We start from the raw sequence: 24421 nt of genomic DNA, 5'->3' as shown, positions 1-24421 counted from the left end.
CTCAGCATCGCTCTTGCTGCAGCACTGGCCAAGCACTCAAAAATACAAGTTCCTATGAAAAGTTTCAACCTCTTTCATGAGCTTGTGCTCACTGCACTATCCTTCAGCCCAGGGCTCACTGCTCATTCCCAGGGCTCTGCTGGCCCTCACCCCTCCTTTGCTTCCCCACTTTCCCAGCACATCAGGTACTTCCTCCTTGCCTTTGGATTTAAATGGCTGGGGGGCAGCACAGAGAGGAGGGACTGAAAACACAGCTGTGACCCCACCACACCCAACAGAGAAAAAAAAGAGATGAAAGCCCAGGAGGTTTTTTAAGCTGGTATTTTTATTAGAACTCTCTACATAAAGCACCTTTGCCTGCCTTGAGCTGACAGCACCTCCGAACAAGCTCTTCCGTTACACAGCACGAGACGCTTCGAACTACTCGGCGTTCCTGGACTTGGACACGGCCGCCCTCACCGCCTGCATGATGGCATCCTTGTCGATGCCAAACATCCGCAGGAGCTCCGCTGGCTTCCCGCTGCGGGGCACCTGGGACACGGCCAGGCGGCTCACGGTGACGCCGGGCTCGCCCACCACCGCGGCACACACGGCCTCGCCGATGCCACCTGCGGAGAGAGGCACACACGGCCTGGACCGGAGCGTCCCAGCAGGGAACACACAGGCTCTGTGTGTGCCTCAGCAAAGGGCCCTGCATGGCACAGCCTCAGTCCCCAGGCCTATGAAAACACCAATCACTTGTGTCCCAGCTGGCCACGTGTGAAATGAACACCTTTCCCTGCATCAAGGGCATTCCGAGGACAGGCAGCCTGACGTTCCTGAATTACTTCCCAATCAGCAGCCTGCCTCTCAAGGGCACAGGACTGTCAGCAAGCTCTCAGCACCTCGGCAGCAGCCGAGGGATGGGTTTAAAAATACATTTAGACTGAAGAGTATTTACCATTGTACTTAACGTGCTGAAACTCCAACCCATCTCAGCAGCATTTCAGAGCTCCATCTCTTCCCAGTGCTGTACGTGCCGCTGGGCACCTCTCTGGTTATGTAACACACTCACAACCTTTGCTCTGAGCTCAGCTCACACTGAGTCACTATCACTCACAGGGACAAAGGATGCAACGGGAACTGTGTGCAGGCAGGAGAGACACTGGAAGCAAGAGTACTAGGGAGGAAGAAAACATGGGACTTGTGTCCAAAGCATCTGCTCTGGGACTGGTAGGAGAGACACCCTGGTGCTGCCCTTCAGTCAGGGTGTATCTGGGATCAGAGGGCTCCCCACAGCTTGGGCATGGTGGGAACGGAGCCTGCAGCCAGGGGCACCTCTGCTGGGCAGCTGGAAAGATCAGCTGGTAAGATCAGCCTGATGGTGCCTGCAACACACTCAGGGTTCTGATGCTCATACACCTGCCCTGCCCTGCCCTGCCTGCCCCAGAGAGCACCGTGCCAGCTTAAATAGCCTGTTCAGCACCTCACAGTGTCATGATTTGTGACCTATCACCATCCAGAGTCTGCAACAAAAGTATGGTGTATCCAGCACTTATGGTAGATCCAGCTCACTTCAGGTACCTGGCAAGAGTGATGCTCACCTTAAAGCAGGGTGAGCATTATTATAATAATTATATCTACTAATTTCTATTAGTCAATATCTACAACAGCAGAGAAGAAAGAGGGAGGAATTTATCCCAGAGGGACTGCGCAAACTGCCAAAACCATCTGATTTCAGGCAACCTGGAGCCAGGCTTTTGGACACATGGAATACTTAAGAAGTCTGCCCAGCAATGGTCTCCTGCAATTTCACTCCTGCAGAGCAGCTGCTGTACAGCCACTCAGAGAACACTCCTGTGCAGAGCCCCTGCAGCACAGCAGGAATTTACAATTTCACCGGGCACAAATGAATCCAGACTGCATTTGGACCAAGCACAGAAGGGCACACAAGGCCGAGGCAATCAGAAAGGCAGCCCTGATTAACCCATTGCATCTGAGGAAACTTTCAACCCTCAGTGTCACTTTATAATCCTAAGAGCAACAAAAAAGGCTTAAGGAACAACAGCACCAGGTGCCTACTCCTCTGCTGAGTCAGAAGGTGGGAGCTTCCAGTCCCCCTGAGGGCTGTGACCCCCTGGACCCTGCTCACCTTCATGGTAGTGGTCCTCAACAGTGATGATTCTGCCCTTGGTTGCTCTTGCACTTTCAAGTATTGTCTTCTTATCCAGGGGCTTTATAGTGAAGGGATCAATCACACGGATGAAGATTTTCTCTGCAGAAAACAGAATGAAATGATTTGCAACATGAATGTGGAGCGTGCGGGACAATGTCAGTGGCACAGGCAATCACTGTGACCTTCTAGACCATTATGAAAACTGCCTACAGTAACTCCCAGGTACCTGAACCTATGGCTTGTCTACCACAGAATATTTTTATATGCATTCTTTCTCCATGCACCTTGAGAAATAGTAATATCCATAGTAATATCCATTCATTCACAGACAAGACAGAAAAGCCTTGGATAAGTGACTCAAGGTCACTAGGAGTGCCCATCAGCAAGACATCTAACTGGCCTTCCCCCAGGTAAGAGCAGAATCCACTCACCAGAAAATCCTTCTTATTCAGATTGTCAATTACAATTTTTTTCCTTGGATCTTTATTTTACCTTTAACCTTACTGTCAAGCCAGGCACAATTTCCTCCTGATTCTTTGGTTTGTAGGCATTTGGAGTTTTTTCTTCACTGCAGGCTGCCACCTCCCAGGTATGTCTGTCTGAACTGCCCCAGCCCTGCCTGGGCACCCTTAAGGTTGGCACCAAACCCAGAATCTGTCCTGTCCTCATAAGGCAGGCCCAGATGGCTCGTTAAAGCTGCACACAAATGGCAATTGTTTATAAAGAATAGCAATTGCTGAGGTTTTGTCTGGCCCTGGCTAGCTGAACACTGGGTCAACTCCTACACATGAAGAGGCCCTATTGTCACAGTTTTGTGACTGAAGGCTCTTTAGTGGCCAATGCATTTTGGGTATTAGACGCTGCCTCTGCACTGAGGGATTCTCTCTCCAGAGGTGGTTACTCACACTTCAAGATCAGCAGAGCATTGCAAAGCACGGTAAAATGCAGAAAAGTAATAACGGTTCTGAAAATGCAACTTTTACAATGTCCTAAGCCTGGTGACTCAAGGTCATGACAAAGCATCAGTCCACCCAGATACTGCACACAAAGCTCCCCATAAGCCACGGGCAGCATTAACTGTATTATCTCCTGCTCTCCGTAATCTCTTCCTGGGCGCAGGCCCCTGACTCACAGATGGGGCTTTGACGGGTTCTTTCTCTTCTTATTTCACTGAAGGATTATCATGGCTGTGAGGTGTCAGTGCACTCCAGCACTACCATGGAATTGTGCCTCCTTCCAGGCTATTACAGAGCTGGTCCATTCCCTCGGAGCCGTGTCCTGGCACACGGTGACAGGCTGTGGTTTGGTCCCTGGCCCAGCCTGTTTGCAGCCCATTGTGCTGTGACCATGTGCCACTCCTGCTTCTCACACTGTCTCCAAGCCTCTGCCCAGGGCTCTATCACACAGATTAGCAGTTCTAAGGAGACCTTGATCTGGTCAGTTTGGCAATTTTCATGGCTATTAATGCTGCTAAGCCAACTAAACCGCCACTCCGTTTTAGGCAAGACTGGCAGGTATGTCCCATGTAGTATCAGCTAACAGGTGACTGACTACCTGCCCAGAACAGTTTAATTAATGTTTATCAGTACAAAGGGTGAGCAGTTAGGCTGACTGGTATTGATTTTTCTTTTTTGCTGTGTTAAATGATAAAAAAGGAAAAAAGCCCCACCTTTCCTCAGCTGCTCTGCTGCAGCCAGAGCCTCATGCAGAGTGACTCCTGCTCCGATCACAGTCACTTGGTCATCCTTGCTCTTCAAAATCACCTGCAAGAAAACGTGCCCATGTATTTTTAACAATAAATCTTACTGATTTATTTTACATTTCTAGAGATTTTATTAAAAAGATCAAATCTCTGGCATTGCAGTGCTTTAGAGGGAAAAGGTCTTTTACAAGAGGAACAGTGAATAGTTTTTCTGATTCTGTTTATCTGTACAGTATTTACCTTTGCCTGTCCAATATGGAAGTCCTCATTGTTGTTGTAAATGACAGGATTTTCAGGACGACTAGTTCTGATGAAACAAATGCCCTGTTTCCCAAGTAAAGAGGAGAGAAGTTACAAAAACAGAAAGGTGTTGACATTCTAGTTAGTAAAACCTATGAAAAAAATACAGCAAAGGAACTTTCTATTTGTGTGGTGTTCACCCTTCTATGTTACCTCTGGTTCCACTGAGTTAACTCCCCCCTGCCCCACCAATTCCCATCAGTCCTTACTCAGTAGCTGGTTGCTTCAAACATTACAAAACACTTCACCTCCTCTTGGAGCACGCTGATAACTTACAATTTCCTTTCTGACTCCAAGACCTTTATTTCTCTTCTGTTCTCTTGTGGAAATGGAGAATCCTACTCAAGTTAATTAGAATCTCAGAACCTTGCCATCCATGTGCAGATTTTACTCTTACCAATTTTAAAGCAAAAGAAGAAAGGCTGGGCTGAAAGCAAGGAGAAGTGCTTTCCATCAGGTAACGTTCAGATGCCCTTCCAAAAGAACAAACTTGTACTTTAATCTCCCCCTCACACTCCTTTCCCTGCCCTCCATCCTTTTGTCACAAACCGCTCATTACATTTGTTACACACCAAATTTCTACACTCCTTCACTGAAAGGCTGTAGTAGCAAGACTGAAAATTTTCAAATTATTTGCTCCTTTCTCAAGAAGAACTCCTATATCAAGGAGATGGTCCAACCCAATGCTACCCATGGCATTTGACCATCACTGTGTCCAAGTAGCTGAAGGTCTGAGAGATCAAAAACTCTCTCACAGCCATGTGGGAAGTTATCTTTCCACATCCAGCTTCAATTTTGAGCCCAGAGGCATCGTACTAGGAGTGCACTTCTAAGTTTGCTGGGTACCTAAGAGGGTTACACTTAACATTATTTTGAGCCAATACAGATTCAAACTGCAATTACCATGTAATCATTTACATCTTCCCAAGTCTGGCCCTCAGCATTCCAGACTGTTCATTCTGCACTAGCCTGGACAGAATGTCTGCAACCTTTCCTTGCAAAGAAAACACCCCACTGCCACACTGGAGCCTTGGAAAGAATTCATGTGGGTAGAGACGTACAAGAAATGTGCCAGAAGCGACAAGAGTAGTACAAAAGGCAGAATTATTCTCTGGCTCAGAAATACTGTGATGCAAACCTTGGTGTTGGCAGCTATTTCCACTGCTCTTTCAGTGGCTACAGCATCACTGGGATAAAACACAGTGGAGTTGGGAATAGACCGGAACATGCACAGATCCTCCAGTCCCATCTGGGATGGCCCATCCTCACCTGAAAGAATTAAACCAGGGTTACAAAAAGTGCACATTCCTGGCAATCACTCAACACAGCAGTGAGGGTCAATGTAAACCAGGCAAAAAAGAGAAAAGAATAAAATCAGGCACACACACGACATGCAAGTCTACCTGCTTGAGAAAAGAATCATCTTCTCCTTAAACTTGGAACCATCTAAACAGTAAATAAGGATAGAAAGAGACTAAAAAGAAAGAGAGCTGGGATTAAAAATAAAAATAGGAAATAAAGTGTAACAATAAAACAACACAAAAGGAATACAACCAAATTGGAAGGGTACAGATATAGAAAGAGGGTCACAAGTTATCTGAGCATCTTCAGGTTTACATGTACTGAGGCTACATAAGCAAAATTGATACTTGTCAATAAGTGTTCCTCCAGATTTAAACTGCTGGAAACGTGAAAGGAGAAGGGCGTGTGTTTCATCAGAAATGGAGAGTGCAATTGGTGCAACTACTGACAAATTCTTAGGCTCATTTCAAGATTAAATGGAGGGTATGTATGCATTTTCCAGTACCACAGAAAGGTGTTTTAAGGAGCAGCAGGGCATCCGTGCTGTTAATTTAACAACTCAAGCGCCTCATGGCATAACCTGCAGGTCCATGGAGAGGAAATCCTTAGCCAGACACTTGCTGGATGCCACGGCTTTCCACGGTTAAAGAAACACCCACCACAACACCCCCCGCCCCCAGGGACCTTATGTAACAGAGCTTTGGGAATGGCACCGCTCCAAAGCAGCCATGCAAAGAGTCGGAATCAGCCATGTCCCAGCCTGCAGCAGCAGGGCCAGGAGCCTCCCCACATGCACCCGCTACCTGTTAGTCAAGAAGGACGAGTTCGCGAGGAAGGAGGAGAGCATTTTCATAAGGGCAGCACAAAACTCTGGAGAACTTTAAACATGTTAAAGAAATCAAGCACTGAACTCTGCCACTGTACATTCCTAGTAAAGGAAGCACCAGCCAGGAAGAGAGAGCTTCTCTGCTTTTAGTCATGACATGAGAAAAACCTCTCAACATCAGCTTCAAAATCTGTGGGCACTCTTGAGTGCATGAGTGGGATCTTAGTGGGTATTTTCCTTTCCTAAAATGCGCCCACACAATGCAGACATTGAAGAAAAGTGAAATTATGAAGAGTAAAATTATCAGGTACCTGAATCCAAATCTTATCCAAGGTAGAGAGTTACTCATGCTTGTCCTGCTTTTGCTACAGTGGTGCCAATACCAGCAGCACTCACAGCTCATACCAGAGATTTACAGAGCAGTGCTAAGTTGTTTGGCCCCAAGTCTTTATGAAAATCCCAATTTACATGGTTTTAGAGTACCACAGATGAAAAAAGAAAGAATAACTCTCAAAACCTCTACTTATAGCTTAATTAAAGAAGTGAGTGTTTATATAATATAAACAGTATCAAATGTCCAGGACATAAAACTACTTAAACAACTGATAGTTCTATTTTTGACAGATGTACACTATGATTTTTTCCCCTGTATATTCAGTTTGGAAAATAAGGATTTTTTCATTACTCTCTTACAACCTTAAAATTTATTTAATGTTTCGATCCATCAGCAACTACTGGCCTAGGAGTGAACTTAGAACAAGTTCAGAAGGTCATTGTAATAGTTACTTTTCATAAATTTAATGGGTCCAAATTTCAGTGCAGCAGAAGCCCAGGTCTACCTAGAACTGCATACATAAAACTTCAATTTTCACCACAAATCCAGATCGGATTCTGAATTCCATGCAGATTTTGAATTCCATGCAGGCCCGAAGTTCTAACAGGACATACAATTAACTCATACCCTTCCATTTAAAATTGAATTTTTTAACTGCTCATCGGTTTTTCTGAGTAACTTTCTTTATAACTCTTTATATAAGTTGTGAAACTTTAAGTTGAAATTCTTTTTTGAAAATTGAAGTTGAGGCCTGAATCAGGTTTGTACTTCCAACAACTTTATAAATCCAAATATGCACTTGACAATCACAGCTCCCAGCAGAACGCTCCGAGTGCTGAAAATTGAAACCTGGAAGTGTAGTTCTAGGGGACAATTTGGGTAGCTCAAAGGATTTTCATCTCAAATGAGCAAAGACCAAAGCTAATTGGCTCTTGCACCAACACATTTTGCTGCTTGCTAAAAGTCTTAAACTGGACTGAACTAGACTATGATGAGGTGGGAGGGCTGATTTTAACAAGAAAAGAGGTTCGTAAAAGAAACCCCCCCTTAATGACATACAAGAGCCATAATCTGATACAGTCTACATACAGTCTCCACTACTACAGCACATTCTACACAGCAGAATAGTTTATATCAAGTATACAGATTTATACAAGTTTGAGGCTCTGGATGACAGTACACACATTTATGAAGCATCTTTAAATCTTTACCAGTATTACAGGTCAAATTAACTATTTTGTTTTAAACATAAAACCCCCAAGTCTTCACCAAACCATACTGCCAGCCAAGACTATTAAATCAACCACACAACTGATGAATGCACAGAGCCTTCATTTACTACCCCTGTCAGCTCTCCCTCCCTTTCACTTTCCCTGTAAATACCCACTACTTTTTCAAGCATGAATGTCTACTTGCATTTTCCTTCTTGGTATGCAAGTCTGTTCCTGTTTTCATGGGTGATGTCTATGCATTGCAGTCAAAAAAAAATTAAACTCCCTTCCTCCCTCAAACCAAAGTCAAGCCCCAATATGATCTGACGTGTTCCAAAGAGACCAGGGAAGGTTCTGCTGGCAGGGGCCTTCAGCCTATTACTCTCAGGCTGCACTGCTTTGGTTTCCACTGGCAATCCATCTTCCCACACCTCTTGAGTGGATGGATTGCAGGACAGGGACTAGGGGAGCAAAGTCCCTCCAGTGTAACACATGTCCTAGGGTCAGCTGGGATAGAGTTAATTGTTTTCTAAGCAGCTGGTACAGTGCTGTGTTTTGGATTTAGGATAAGAGTACTGTTGATAACACACTGATGTTTTGGTTGTTGCTGTGCTGTCTACCTTAAGTCAAGGACTTAAATCTATGGGAGCTGATGAGATGCATCCCAGAGTCCCAAGGGAACTGGCTGATGTAGCTGCCAAGACACTGTCCATGATATTTGAAAAGTCGTGGCGGTCAGGTGAAGTCCCTGGTGATGGGAGGAAGGGAAACACTGCACCCAGTTTTAAAACAGGGAAAAGAGAGGACCCTGGGAACTACCATCCACCACCCTGTGTCTGGGAGTATCGTGGAACAGACCCTGCTAGAAGCTGTGCTAAGGCACATGGGGCACAGGAGGTGGTTCAAGACAACCACCACAGCTTCACCAGGGGCAAATCCTGCCTGACTTTGAGCAACCTGGCCTAGGGGAAGGAGTCCCTGCCCATGGCAGAGGAGTTAGAACAAGGTGACATTAAAGTTCCTTTCCAACCCAAACCTTTCCATGATTCAATTACCTGAATTATGTAACAGCTTCACAGTTCCTGTTTCATCATACAGGTTTTGGGGTTTTTTTAATTAATGCACGAACAGTTCCAGTAGTAAAAAATACTAAGATAAGTTGAAACCGTTATTTCAAATTGGTGATCTTTGAAGGGTTTTTGAGATTGATGGACAAGAGAATCTGGGCAAGAATAGTATCATTGGTTTCTCACTTTAGAGACTGGGAAACAAAACAAGCACATGACTGCAAAGATGAACCAGAATCTAAACTCCTCAGTTTCAGTCCAATCCCTCTAAATCAGTCTTTACTGCCACAATAGAAAAGCTTGTAGGGAAAAATCCTGTTTTCATAAAGCCAAAGATTAAAAAAAAAAGCAGGTGAGGGCTTGAAATTTTCCTCTTTCTTTGTAAATATAACAATGTGTCTCACAAAAGTGAATTTGCAAATATGACTTTCTCCTCTCAGTATCACCCCAGCTACTGCACTGACTGTCCCCACAGAGCATGACCCCGAACTGGAAGGGAGCTGCTGGCACCCAGGGCCAGGTGCCCTCACCGATGGAGACGCCGCAGTGGGAGCCGCAGAGGTTGATGTTGCTCTCGGAGATGGCGGCCATGCGGATCTGGTCGAACGCCCGCGTGAAGAAGGTGGCAAAGGTGCTGGCAAACGCAACCGTCCTGTCCCGAGTGGCACAGCCCACCGCAACGCTCACCTGCAGCAGGGAGATTGGACAACAACAGTGAGTGCCTCATTCATCAGTTGTTTCTGAGACATTGTCTGTAGGACTTCTTGCCATAAAAATTTATCAGATTAAAAGTCCGTGTCCAGTCCTGCTCCTAAGAGTTGGCTTTTCCAACATGGAGAGGAAGCAACTTGTTCTCCCACTATCTATCCTCCTACATCTCCTCTGCTCCTTGCTTCAACTGCTAGCTGTTGTTGATTCTTACTGGCAGCCTCTTTTCTCTATCTGTTCTAAACAGCCTTTCACTGAACTTTAAGAATTATCCCCCCCTTTCTTTTACTGGATCAAAACCTTACACTTTCAGTCCAAAGGACATGGTTTTGCTATTTCCAGCAGGCAAAAATTATCATTACAGAGAGGGAATGGATTTACCTGCGTTATTTAGACTGGTATTTAATAAAAGGGCTCTTCTTTAGCAAAATGGAAATTAGAACAAGATTCCTAGATTGTTTATTGCTACAATTACCTCATACATTTATTTGTAAAGCAAGTATTAGAACCCCACTCCATGGAGCCTCACTGCATGGCAACCCGAGTCTTTGGCACAGGCAGGAGGGCACTCACCATGTTCTGCTCAGCAATGTAGCACTCGATGTAGCGACTGGGGTGTTCCTTCTTGAAGAGCTCCGAGAAGGTGGAGTTCTTTGTGTCCCCATCCAGAGCAATCACTCGATCATTGGCATGGCCCAGTTTTGCAAGTGCAACCCCGTAAGCTTTGCGTGTCGCCCACTGGGGAAGGAGAACACGGCAGGGCTGTTGGAACTGTTTTTACAGGCTTTTTTTTTCCTTCCCATTTTGTTTTGCTGTCAGTGTATGAACATACAATCAAAAGCAAAACACAACCAAAGGCATTTTCAAGGATAGCAGTATCAAAAGTACATATGAGAACGGTGACACACAGAAGAGTAAATAAAAAAAGACAAAAGAAAAGCACAGTGCAGCATTAGGACACATCGTGTCCTAATGTGCTGGAATCGGCAACTCCCTACCAATCCAGATAGGAAAGTTTTAAAACCTTGCTTTCCAATCATGGAAATTTACTGAACTTCGTGGAGTTTCTTTAATTTTAAATGCACATAAAGTAGTTGAGATCATTGACAATCATCACAAAATGAAGAAGAGTGATTTGAGTCTTCCTATTTTAATATACCTTTTCAATACCCAGTGAGTTGATTGTGTCACACCACAGAAGTGGGTGTGTGCCTGCTTGGGTGGGTAGCTGAAATTTTGGGAAGGGATAACACAAAACCTCCTACCATACATTTAAACAGTCTCAGACTCTGAAATATCTGACAGTGAAAAAGAAGGGAATACCTTTTCTCCCACTTTGTAAGTTGGTGGAGATGGCATCTTAATGTTTCTAATATTTACTATAGGTGCATCTTCTTCTGGGAGGGCCGGAGAAAGCTTTTTCTTATTTTGGATTCTGTCATCTATTTCCTGAATGACTTGTTCAGCCATATTTTTTGGAAGGGGCTTTCCATGCCAGCTTTCCTTATCTTCAACACCTGTGTATTTAAAAATCACATTACAAGTAAGAAAAGTATAAAAACAATCCAGGTTTTTTAGCTGCAGATTTGACCCAGATAAGTGCAGTGGAGTATGACAGTCTAGTATTGCCTTCCAAGGAAGAAATTCCTTAAACAATTACAACAGTAATCAATTGCCTTAAGACAGACATGTTTAAATACATAAGAGGAATAATTTACTCCAAACTTGTGACAAAATCCCAGTGTCTTCTATTTGATATTGTTTTTAAATTGGTATCTAACAGACCTGGTCTGTAACTGTGGCAGGAAGAAATCAGTAAATCACTGTGAATATTTCACATGAAATTTCAACAGTTAGGCCTGATTAACCAACTCAGTTAAGTTTGAAACAACAGTTAACCAAGCTGTCTAATTCAAACAAGACCTGACATTTTACAGCTTTATTTTAATACTTCTGATGAATCTTATCTGTGCACCTGGCACTAACAGCCAAATTACCTCTCTGGTCGATAGGCTGCTTTCCCTGAGTAAGTCACCGTGAGTAATGAACTTTGCTTGCTTACTCAAAGAAAAGGAATGAAGATATTCACTCCTGTTACTAATATTTATCTGGTCAGAAAGGCAAAGTCACAGAGTGCTGCTGAAAGCTGGAGCTGAAGAGGATCATGGCAACCCCTGACAACTGAACGTGCATTTACTCCACTCCATGGACACACTGCTCCATTAGCTGGGACACATCTCACTTGCAAAAACCATGGTAATTTTCTCAGCAATAATGGTGTTGAGAAGTGCAGGGAGTTTGAAAGACTTTCTGCATGCTCTGGGTCAGGTGTGCAGGTACACACACCTGTCCCTTGGATGACAGTATTTACATGAGCCTCACACCACATAAAAATTCCACAAGGATCTCAGAGACACTGTGAAAAAACTCTAACAGCTGCTAACCTGTGAAATAATTTCTACAGACTACTGTACCCTGTGTCTCAATGAATTGCACAACAGATAAGAATTAAGCTGCAGTATGACCTGGCAGCTGATGTACCCTGTCTCATGCAGCTTTGTCAAAGCTGTAGCTGCAGCACCCTCCTGGCTTTCCATGCATTGGAAAATACTGCCTGTGGGAACAGCAGACCCAGCCACCTGCAACACAGGGAACAGGGAGCTTCTGTGACAAAGTTACTCCCTTCTCAGAGTAGTCTCTGTGAGCCCAGGGATTAAGGGCACACCAAGAAAGGGGCCCTCAGTTGCCAGGACAACTTCGAAGAGCAAGTCCTATGGTCCAAAGTTTCCCCTGTCCCCAGCCACCTTCCAGACTAGAAAAGACTTTTTGAAGAGTAACAACTCAAGAACAGCTGCCAGCAGAGGAAATCCTGCTCTGCCACCAGGGATCTGCACCAGCCCAGTCCAAGTGGAAGTGCACCTGGCTGGTAACAAGTAGAACTGAGTCACATCTTTGCCTGCTCCCAGCGAAGCCTCAGGCTGATTGTCCTCCTTAAGAAAAGGCAACAAAGGAGGAGACAATAGGGTGAAATTCTGAGATTTCAGGCTGTATGGAAGGATGATCAAGTCAAGAAGCTGACAGGATACAATGTATTTCCAATGTACAAAAGGTTAAACTTGTTTATTTTTTAATAATGGCACCTTTATGGCAGTACCATGCCCATATCATACACATGAGCACGCACAGCAAGAGATGTTTTATTACCTGATATGCCTTTGCCTTTGTAAGTCTTTGCAATGATGGCTGTTGGCTGGTGTTTGGCCTGGCCAAAGGCTTTGCAAAGCTCCTCCACGCTGTGCCCATCCACGATGATAGCGTGCCAGCTAAGAACACAAACAGATCAACTGTTTCTAAAGGGTTTTAGCATGTGACACTCTCTGGGAGTCAGCAATAACAATAACGAATACTAATGCCATTCCAATGCAGTGTCTTTTTAAGGGACCCAAAGTGTGCCAGAAACACAAACTAGCATTTATTTGATATCATAAAAAATACCACAGTTGCTTTTTTATAACGCAAAAAATGAGTCACAGAGGCATCAACAGCTACGAGCAAAATTCACAGCCCACAGATAACTAAGTTATACTACAGTTCTTCAGATATAATGGCCATTTTTAATCACAAGAGCAAATCAAACATCTAGAAAGAAGATAAAAATTGACAGTGGAAGTTGATTAAAAAAATACATGCTCCATCATAATTTGCATGGTTGCTATTGTATATGACAGTTTTTTATAATGGGTTTTGCATCTACACAGAAATATGAAACTAACCAAAAGCCAATTGTCAAAGAATTCTCATGGTTTCCATGCTGTTTTTTTGATCTACTTGCTATGACAGCACATGTGGTCACACGGTCATAAAATCTGTATTTAATATGATAAAAACAGTTTTAAGATCCTCTAACAAATGCATCTGAGTAAGCAGTCCTCTTATTTTTCCTCTAAACAACAAATTCTGCCACTTTTACTATTCCTGCTGTACCCATGAAGTCGACCAATATCAGGGATCACGAAAGACCATCTTCCGTGGCGATGGCAGCCTTTGGAGCCGAACGCTCGCTTGAACAATTCGGAGAAGCAAATAAAACACACAGTTTGGAATGAGAGATTATCCTGAGCTCCTTCCCCTCACATACCCGAAGGCCTCGCAGCGTTTCTGGTAGATTTCCACGTGGTGCTGCAGAGGAGCGGGGTCACTTTGTCCAAGACGGTTAACATCAAATATGGCAACGAGATTATCCAGCTTGTAAAAGCCAGCAAAGGCCATTGCCTCCCAAACAGAGCCCTCGGATAACTCTCCATCTCCAAGCAGACAATACACTCGGTAGCTAGAAGAAATTAAAAAAAAAAAAAAAAAAGAAAATAAATGAAGTTTGATGTGTAAGCACTATTAAATCAAAAAAGCAAAACCCCTCTAAACAATTCAGAGTGAGAATTCACTAGTTTTTTCTATCCCAAACTCAACTCCCATTGCTCAATGCATTCACCTCAGAGAACATTACATAATCTTAGACAAATCAAATTAAAATACTTTTGAGCTGTTACACATTAGAAAACTAAGATGAAAAATACTGCACAGCCTTCCAAACCTTTGTCTCAAAAAAAACCAAGTCTTAAGCCTCCCATTGCAAGGCTTGACTGAACAGGCCCATTGAACACTGTCACTGTGACTCAGCAGGATCTGAACAATGCAGGAACTGGCTGCTTCCTCCTTCCTACCATGGACTCTCTGGAAGGACAACCAGCACCTGAAGTTCAGGCAACTCTAAACCGTGGATGAGTTCAGCTGTGGTTTAAAGCACGCTGCATAACCAAATTCAGAATTCAGGAGAAAGATAACCAACATGATACAATTTCATGGACTATTTCTCTAAACACTAAGCCTTCTATTCAGGTAAATCTCAGTTAGCAGGAGCACTGCCTCATCCCTACAGAATTCGTCCCCTGCATTTTTCTTCTATTACCACTCTCTTTTTCTGGATGACAAAGCTTTGTAAATGTTTATTACCCACTAAAATTAAAACAGAATAGTAAACTAGCCTTCAAAGATGTAACTTTAAAACAAAATAATCAGGATGGCTGTTGGAGATTTTTTTTTTACTACACATTAAGCTGTAACAGAATTTTGCTCTGAATCCCACCTGCCTTCAGCTAAATCTGAACTCCTTTCACTGAAGCTGCTCCCCAGTGCTGCACACAAGACCACCTTTTCCTTTTGTCATGTAAGCACTGCTTAGATTTTTTCCACACGTAGCATCTGTTAAACTCAATTAAAATCAGCAAGTCATCTTTCACAGAAATGATTTCAAGCTAGTGAAGTGTAGGACACATTAACTGGGCAGCCTATGCTCGAATGTACTAGAACTGTCACATAAAATATATCAACTACATCAGGCTATTTTCCTCCTCGCACAGATTGCCTTTAGACATCTTCTTTTCTTGTGCACAAAACAAATGGCAGAAGCAGGCATTTTTGTCTCTCTGGAGTTGAGTGCCTTCCTGATAACATTTTGGAGCCCTACTTTATGATCCAATGATGTTATTATTGACCATAACGGTTCCTTATCTAACGTTCTCCATTGTTTGTCATCTGTCTTTGAACAGACACATTTCTGGCTCGTGCCTTCCTTCTAAGGGGACACATCCAGTCTCAACATGGCTATCAATTACTCTCTGGGAGTCAGAGGCTGTTCCAACAACTTACTGTCTTCTCTGCTCAGGAACATTACCTTGCAATGCTGTCAGGTTACAGCAGGAACACACATATGCACTAATTCTTGGTAACCTTTAAACCCTTGCAGTTTCACTGGCAACAGCTTCGGAATTATCAGGCTAGTAATCTATCAGTGAAAACCTGAGTTTGAAATCAAATTTGGGAATGGAGAATAGAAGGAGTTTTGTTTTTTCCTGATGAAGAATATAATTTATTTTCACAAAGTTTCCCACTGAATGCCTATAATCCTAAAATATGAAGATGGAATTACCTGGCTCTGTCAAAGAACTTGCCAGTGTATGCCATTCCACATGCAGCACCAAGACCCTGCCCGAGGGATCCAGTAGCCACATCAGTGAATGCTTGTCTCTGAGAATAAGAGGAGAACAATTATTTTACAGTTAAGAAACAGAGGAACTAAATTCCAATGCTAGAAGATGGTTCAACATACATCAAAATGCAGCTTTCTCAGCCATAACAACACAGAAGTCTCTCTAAACCTTGTCCAGAAACCCTCCTCTCCCTGCAACTGTGTGTACCTTGATGGTCGGTGTCACAAACTAACCAGGCTCTCCCAGAGGGAATGGTAACACAAATTTCTCAGCTGTGCTTCAATGGCAGCAGTTAAGAACTGATGATTTTGTGTAAAAAAGGATCAACTTTCTTCAAAAGAAACAACTGGCTGAGAATGGAAAGACCAACGAGGTTACAAAACTGGATGTAAACTCTTGAAATACCTCAAAGCTGCTTAAAGGACAAGTAAAGCCTGGATGGAACTTTACATAAGCCTTTTTTAAAATGGAAAATATTGGCATGCAGGTCTGTGGGGGAACTTTACTACAACATAAAGGTCATTTTTACATGTTCACTCAAACACAGACACCAATTCAGATGTGAAGCCATAAACATCCTCCTTCTTAAAAGTCTTTATCTTTCCTGTACTCTACAACTGGAAACATAATTTTATATCAAAGGTAACAAGCACTCACTGGAACTGGGTGCCCTTCTAGGACAGAATCAATTTTCCTCAAGTTCAGTAATTCTGCTTCTTGTAGAAATCCAGCCTCTGCCCAAACAGAATACAAAATTGGTGCTGCGTGACCCTAGGGAGAAACAGGAATTTTAAACCAAGCACAAGTTTCACAATTTCCTAGGATCAATACAAAACTCTACAAAGCTGACAAACCCTGGAATCAGGTTCTTGTGTCCACTAAGAAAACACTGAATTATAAAACACTTTTACAGCACAACATTCACATTAATGCTTGTTTCCAGGTTTCCCACACCCCTGCTTAGAGCATCCCAGATCAATGAGCAAGTGTATCCCCCTAGAACTCTCCAGTGTGCTCAGGTCAGATGCAGGGAGTGACAACAGGCAAAGTTTTAAGCTTTGTACCCTTAGACCCTGTGGCCAGGTCCAACAGGATAGCTCTAAAGCAGCAGTCATCTTCCACCCTGGAGCCAGCAGGAGTCAGAAGAGCATGCAGAGGTTTGAAGCCATTTAGCAACTCTGGGCAGAAACCCTGATTAATTAGAGAGGTAAAGCAAACATGAAGAAGCAACTCTCAGTGCTTTTACCCCCTCAGCAGCAGCTGCTTGCTTCTCACCCAACTCTTTATTTCAGAATGGGCATCAGAAGTGGCAACAGTTGTTATTTCCAGTGCCAGGACATACATGATGGGCCACACAGCACTACTCTGAGCCACCACATGAAGAATTCTGTCTCTAGGATGAAACCTGCCTCAGTGGAGCACTTTATGTGCCATGTTTTACATCATTATCTTTTCTGAAGGCCCCTCACCAGCCTCAATGTCATGTGATCAAAATGCCCCTGAGATTTCTAAGGGCATAAAGTAAAAGGGAATATAAACATTAACAGCCAGCCCAGATTTGAGGTTTACAGTTTTCTGACCCACAGTGGCTTCAGAAGTAGCACTGACTTTAATATCATCCTGGCACAGTAGGAATGCAAACTACTCACTAACTACCCTGTTTCGTGTAATGCTCCCTGAGAAGCTGGCAGGAATTAGTGCCCACTGGGACGTGGCTGCAGGCAGAACAGCAGGGCTGCAGTTAACAAGGACAGCACTGCCTCGTTAGAAAATTGGTTATGCCAAAATAAAACAGACCTTAATGTATCCTGATAGATTTTATAGACAATATAATAACATTTATTACTTAGCATTAGAACAACAGTGAAGACTCATCAAGAAACTTTGTACAGACACTTTTAAACCATCTTTAAGTTATGCTACATTTTAATTCAACCAACTTTTATTTGTCTTTCTGAAGCAGACCAATTCCAAGCTCTCAAATATTTCCAGTAGATTTCTGTGCAGATGCAAGTGTAAGCAAGCACAAGTCAAGGAAGACCAGTCAACTTAATCTACAAACAGGCAGCTCTTTCCTAGCAGAGTGAACAGGATCACAAAACAGTTTTTATTTACCTTTGAAAGAACAAACCGGTCGTTGCTGGCGTTTCTGGGGTCTTGCACTTTGTACCTCATGGTATGGAAAAACAGCACAGACATAATCTCTGCTGCACTGCAACATGATGTAGGGTGGCTACAAATCAAGAAGACTCAAGATTACCACTTCTTGTTACTGTTTGCTCAGGCACGTATCTTTAAAATATCGCTTTACCAGTCCCCAACTCCTCAGAATGAAAATATACCATCTGAAGTGTTTGAAAACCCATCCCATCTGCCATTCTCCCAATGCAAATTAGTTGTACTTTGAGACAAGGGGAGCCTCTTATCTAGTTGAAGTGGATGTTCAATCTAGACCCTGCTGACAGCTCAAGGACAAATCTTGTAGAGCTCTCTGTTCTTCTCCATGCCAAGGACCAGCACCCTGAGGGGTGACTGGGAAGCACAGGAACCTGTACAACCCTGGGCCTGAAAGCAGACTCCATGGATTTATCCAGGAGAAGTTCACATGGATGCAGAGGAAACACAGGCAGCTTTCCACAGTACTGGAGCCACTCACTGAGTAAAGGAATTAAAAGTATGGCAATAGGACTTGTTCAGGCCCCTGATGCACAGGCATCAGATTAACATTTGCAGCAAGTTCTGGAACATTTATCACTGTATAATGTTGGAACCATTTCATTTTATCATGTTTGAGCTGACAGAATTAAAATTCTGATTTCTAAAGAGGGCATTAAATAATGCAACTCTTGTATTTCATCTTCTACTAAAACTGGATACGGAAATTTACTGTCTCCAGTAAACACCCAGATACACATTGTAAAATACTACCTTGCTTAATCTCTGGTTAAGAGGAGAACCAACATTTTCTACATTTATGTCTCTATCACTTTGAAATATGGTACTAGTTGGTTCATCAAACGTTTATAAGTACCTGTGATGTGGGACAGTCTCTCCCACTGAACTACCTGGGATAACATTTGGAACATTCCTCAACAGCAGCATGAATTAATATTTCAACTTGCCTTAGAAACACACAGGCCCATTTCAGAGGCAACTGTGCCATAAAGCACCAACAAGCAAATACAGAACTCCCTGAAAAGGGTCATTTCAAGTGGCAAATAACGAGTTACATATTTCATTTGAAGTGCAACAGAAGGGCACATAATTACTTTTATTTATCTACATTACTGTGATTTAAACTTGATCACTGTTGTTATGCACCTGGAAGGAATGGCACCACTTGACCACTTGAGTGCACCAGCCTTGGCTTTTCACGTGCAGTAAAGCTTAAAAGGAATATGGAGGCTCTTTAAAGATCTTTATTAAATGTGGAAAGTAGCATTTTTCATATTTTACTGGTGTAAATAGGATTGTTTTGGACATCAGTCGCTGCTACTGAAGTACAGGAAAAGTGGATGATGAACAGCAAGAAGGCTGAAAATAACTTGCAGTTTTATCTCACTTTCTCTTCTACCAACGTTTTTCATCTTGAACACAATACTCTTAAAATATTTGACCCAACTTATAAAACAGGATGAACTTCCTATGAAAGTGTCACATTTCATTTCCCACATGTACATTACCATGCATGTTAGGATTAGACAACACTTTCACTAGAACTTTAATCAGAATATTCTTTTGATAGTAAAACACCTTCCCTCCCAACATCCCCAACAGTGCTGCAATAAGAGAATAAAAACATGCAAAACACTAGCAAAATACGAATTACGGTTAGTGTCCATCCCTTAGTAAGTACTCACACAGGGAACCAAAAGAATTAGCTTTAAACCATGGTTCAAACATATTAGTATATATTTATGTATTTGAGTTAATCAAGAAGCCTTACATGCTTGTTTAAAGCTTTCATTCCTTTAATTTTATTAACTTCATACTTAACCATACTTCTATGAACTCCTGGTCTTGGTAAAAAAAGTTTTAAACCACCTAAAACGGTAGCGCGTGGAAATAAAAAGTAGAAAAATTTAATAAATTACCTGAAAATTGGGGGAAAAAAAAAAATCTTGTTAAAGCTACAGGTAATTACATGAATTCCTACTATCAGATACAACCAAAAATTTAACTGCTTATCAGATGTCAGAAATCATTGTAAAAATCAACTCCATCCTGATGGATGAACAACCCAGAACCTCGTGGTGCTGGTCCCATTTCTGCTCTTCTCTGACGGGTTCTACTGAAGCCTTAACTTTGAAATGCAGCCCTTTAGAAGGAAACCAAACTGAAGTCCATCAGGACACTGAAATCCTGGATCCACACAAACCAAGAGTAAAATGATTACCTCAAAAAAGTAGTTTTGTAGGTGTTTTGTATTATTCTGCATCAATTATCTCCATCTACACATGCCCACATTTCAACTAAAAAGGACAGTGGTGGAAAGTTAAAATGGAACACCGAGTCCAAGAGAAAAGTCAAAAAAATCAAAGAAAAACTAATCTGCAACAAGTGATTACACCACACCTTATGAAACTTAACTGCCTCTTAAGAAACTCTTTGCAACTTCCACTTTTAAGAATGTAACCATTCACCTCCAGGAAGCCAAGGCACTGTTTCAAAACTGTAAAAATTTATCATCAGCTACAGAAGAGACTCCACACGTTTTGACAGAAATGTCTGCACTACTTATCTAAAAAAAAACCACCTTCTTCCACGCCCCAAAGCAAGTATGGTCAATCCGTACAACTCACTCAATCAAATTTTTTGCCCATGCAAGCCATTTTAAACACAAACTTTTCCAGTTCACTGAATTTTTCCACCACACCTGGTGAAGCACTCGAAGTGATGTGTTTGAGCAACTTCAGGATCAGACCGACTTTGCTCTTGTCCAGGCAAAGGCTGTACTTTCCTCAACAAAAGGAAGAACAAGTAAAGGCTGCGAGAACTGGCGTGTCAGATCTACCACAGCACCACTTGTGTTGCAATACACGCCACATTTTATAGAAATTACTTCCTTGAAAGCAGTAGGCAGGTCCTGTTTTGTCTGAAGTGCTTTTATTGCAAGTATTTCCTTCAGCTTTTACAAACTACACCTTCAACAAACACAAATTTCCTTACCAAAGTCAAAGCAACCATGACAATTTATTTTTTTAATTAACTGTAAGCTTCTATTTAACTTGCATCCAAACATCTTTCCATATGCTTAGTGCACACCAGCAATTTAATGTACAGATGTTTCAGGAGTATGTGTGCTTTGTCTAACTCTTTAACAGACTGACTGTCTTTCAGGCATGTTTCTACACCATCATCCTGGCAATCAAATCTTATTAAGAAAATACATGACTTGCCAACAGAATCTTCCCTCCAGAGCCCATCTTTCATAATCTGCTCGTTATCAGGTTGTGTAATAATTTCAGACTACACAACTCCAGTGGCAGAATAAACCAGAGGGATTAATGAAATGCCTTTGTGCAAGAAGGACTCGGTATTGTAGCACACATGAACCGGGAATAAAAAGCTTGAGAAAAAATACTTTACTGTCTCTTCATCAGTATGGTGGGAATGGTTTTACTGCTGAATTCCATGGACCACAGAAGAGAAGTAGAGGCTGTAGAATGAACCTTATCCTTCAACAGCATATCGGAGAAAGCAGAGAAATAATTCTATCTGTCGATAAGACAAGGAATACCACACATCCCTGGGCCTGCTGAAAATACATACTAGAAGCTCAGTACTGAAGCCCAAGCTCTAGTAAGCAGATTTAGCACAATTTTTCTTACCTACAATTTTACAAAGGCTTGTGTAATAATGCCTGTACACTGTAGCTTTGAAACAAATCAAGAAGTAAAAGAGCAGATGTTGGCTATCCCGCACTTCTCCCTCCAGACTGGACCCAACAAACCCACTCCCATGGAGGCCGAGAGGTTTCCCGCGTCCCAACACCCCATTTCACAGGAAGAACCAGAGCAGCATTTCCATTCGCTGTCTGCAAACGGAACGAGTAAAGTTCAGTTTGTTTCCAGAGCCATGTGAGGCAGCTCATGCCAGGCACAGGGTGGAGACTGTAAGGCAATTCAAAGAAGCTTTATAATGTTTTACAGACCACCCTTCTCCACACGAACCTCAGCATCCAAGAGACTCCTGCAGACTTTTCTTTTTTTAAACACTGTTTCAAAGAGGTCCAAAGGAGGAAATTGCAACAAGATGGGATATATTAAAAAAAAAAAAAAGGCCAGCACTTTATATGGAGGCAATGAAATATATTATTCAAGCAGAAAAAAACGGCTTTAATTTTACATGAGTAAAAGCGGATTGTTTGCAGAGATTTTTTTTTTCCATAGGTAAAGCACGATCAAAGGAAGGATAACCCTGGAATCTGCACACATCAGAGCCCACACTAAATCCTGTCCAGAGGCCTGAATAAGCTGCCCATTGGAGACCGCGGGCATGGCACAGATAATCCCACTTGGGCTCACTTGAAATTCTGTGCAGAATTAGTTCCAACTGACGGGCACGCAATGAAAAAGAAGCCGCTTGCGCCTCGGGCACAAATTCTTTGGTTTCCAGTCCTGCACCAACTTAGCATTCCCGGCCTCTCTCGCAGTCACAACACCCGCGGGCACCGGCGCGGCCCGGGCGGGCTCAGCCCGCGCAGCCCCCGGCCCCGGCCGCCATTTCCAGATGTGCCACCTCCGCGTGCACCGGCGCGGGGGGTGCGGGGCTCTGGCCGGGCCATCCCCGCCCCGCTCCCGCTCCCCATCCCCGCCGGGCCCGCAGCATCCCCGCACGGCGGGAGCGGGGCCGCTGCCTTCGGGACACCGGCGCGCGCCCGGGCCCCTCCCAGCCCCATTCCCAGCCCCAGGCCGGATGCAGCCCCAGGATGCGGGAGCGCGGCTCCGGTGTGCGGCTCTGCCCGCCCGCCTCCCTCCTTCCCTCGCTCACCCGGAGCCGGCCGCGGTCGTGGCCTTGATGGAGCTGATGCGGAGCCGGTTGGCCGTGTCCTTCAGCGCCTGCAGCGTCTGCTGGTCGGGCTTGTGGTAATCCTCCATGGGGGCGAGGCGGGAGGGCCGCGGCGGCTGCGACGCTCGGGCGGCGGTGGCTGCACCTGGGGCTGGGCTCCGCGAGGGCTGCGGCGGCGCGGCTCACCCGGGCCGAGCGCGGGGCGGAGAGAGGAGCGAGGGGCGGCCACGTCCTGCCTCCCGCCCCCCGGCCGGGCCCGCCCGCGGGAGGGGCTGGACGGGTCGGTGCCGCCCGAGGCGCTGCGCGGGCCCGGCCGCTGCCCCGGGGGCTGCCCCGGCCCCGCCCGCGGGCGCCATTTCCCTCGCGCCGCCGGGGAGGGCTGAGGGCGTGCTGAGCCCACCTCCCGTGTTCCCGTCATCCACACAATCACAGACTCGGTCGGGTTAGGAAGGGACCTCTGGAGATCACCCAGTCCAGCCCCCCTGGCAAGGCAGGGTCACCTGGAGCAGGTGACACAGCAGCGCGTCCAAAAATCCAGGTGGATTTTTGATGTCTCTGGAGAGGGAGACTCCACTCCCTCCCTGGGCACCCGGCTCCCGTGCTCTGCCACCCTCAGTGTAAAGTTCTTCCTCATCTTGGGGTGGAACTGTGTTTTAGTTTATGGCCAGTGCTACTCGTCCTGTTGCTGGCACCACTGAAAAGAGTCTGGTATCCACCTTTGAGGTATTTATTGATGGGATCCCCTCAGTCCTCTCCAGACCAAACAGGCCTAGCTCCTGCAATCTCTCCTCATAAGAGAAATGCTCCAGACCCCTCATCATGTTTGCAATCTCTGGTGGACCCTCTCCAGGAGCTACTTGTGTCTCTTGTGCTGAGGAGCCCAGAACTGTCTCCAGGTCTGCCTCACTAGGGCCGAGTGGAGGGGCAGGATCAGCTCCTTCAACCTCTTCAATTCAAGCCCTGTTCAATAAAACTGTTGCTGAGGGTCTGTTCCTGTCTGTAAAAGAATGTTCACAGCATCCCACACTGCAGGAGTGACCTGTTTCCTCCACACAGTCTGGAGAAACAGTAGCAGACTTACCCCATGTGATTTCCTTCCAGGAAATAATTTGTATTTCCATAATATATGTTAAAAAATGTGACAAATATGGAGTCTTTTGCATAAAATATTGCAGCAAATACATTTTCTCTAGCAATTCTGAATGCTATGTGATTAAAGCTACAGACTTAACTAGGCAAGTTAAATATTTCATATTTGTTCTAGAAAACTTGAGCAGCACTAGAGGTCACAATCTAAACCCAAAATAAAGTTTGTTAAACAGACAACAATGAAAAATACTTCAGATCTTGCTTATGAAACCTGGTATTCCTGTACTGCACTTTTCTATTTCAGTGTTCTGTCCACTGGTATTTATCCCAGAAGCTGTACTGTATTGATTTAAAAATATTAATTTATTTTAAAATTAGTTTTAAATGTAAACAGTTACATGTAGTGAACTAATACTATCATCATCTAATTTCAGAAGACACTGAAATGTTGACATTAAAAAAATCTACACTTTCATCATCAAAACTGCAGACCTTGGGTTTCAGCAACAAAAGAAACCACCTCCATGTGCAGAGCATCCAGCCATGCTCCCTTGGCAAACTGCACCTAAGAAGTAACATGTGAAACTCTTAGCAAGGTAAGAGATAAAAATTTTTTCCCTAAACCAATTTATTAGAAAAAATAAAAACAGACACCACTCCCTTAGCTCA

The 24421-nt window shown here is 43.9% G+C and overlaps 1 protein-coding gene across 1 annotated transcript; it reads right to left on the bottom strand.

Annotated features, from left to right (window-relative positions):
- Nucleotides 1-305: 305 nt before the first annotated feature.
- On the bottom strand, nt 306-22857 carry TKT (transketolase). The gene is made up of 14 exons (XM_050312651.1): nt 22646-22857; nt 17768-17885; nt 16310-16423; nt 15592-15689; nt 13744-13935; nt 12810-12928; nt 10929-11122; nt 10179-10343; nt 9428-9584; nt 5296-5426; nt 4098-4181; nt 3825-3918; nt 2132-2254; nt 306-608 (listed from the first exon to the last, which is right to left on the bottom strand). The coding sequence occupies exons 1-14, from the start codon at nt 22750-22752 to the stop codon at nt 421-423; spliced, it is 1884 nt and encodes a 627-aa protein (XP_050168608.1). The 5' UTR covers nt 22753-22857; the 3' UTR covers nt 306-420.
- Between the last annotated feature and the right edge of the window lie 1564 nt (nt 22858-24421).

This window comes from Myiozetetes cayanensis, unplaced genomic scaffold (genome assembly GCF_022539395.1).
Source record: "Myiozetetes cayanensis isolate MyiCay16 unplaced genomic scaffold, myiCay2020 scf18, whole genome shotgun sequence".
Classification (NCBI taxonomy): Eukaryota; Metazoa; Chordata; class Aves; order Passeriformes; family Tyrannidae; genus Myiozetetes; species Myiozetetes cayanensis.
Note: the sequence above shows the minus strand (reverse complement) of the source record. Positions and strands in the feature narration are given on the sequence as shown.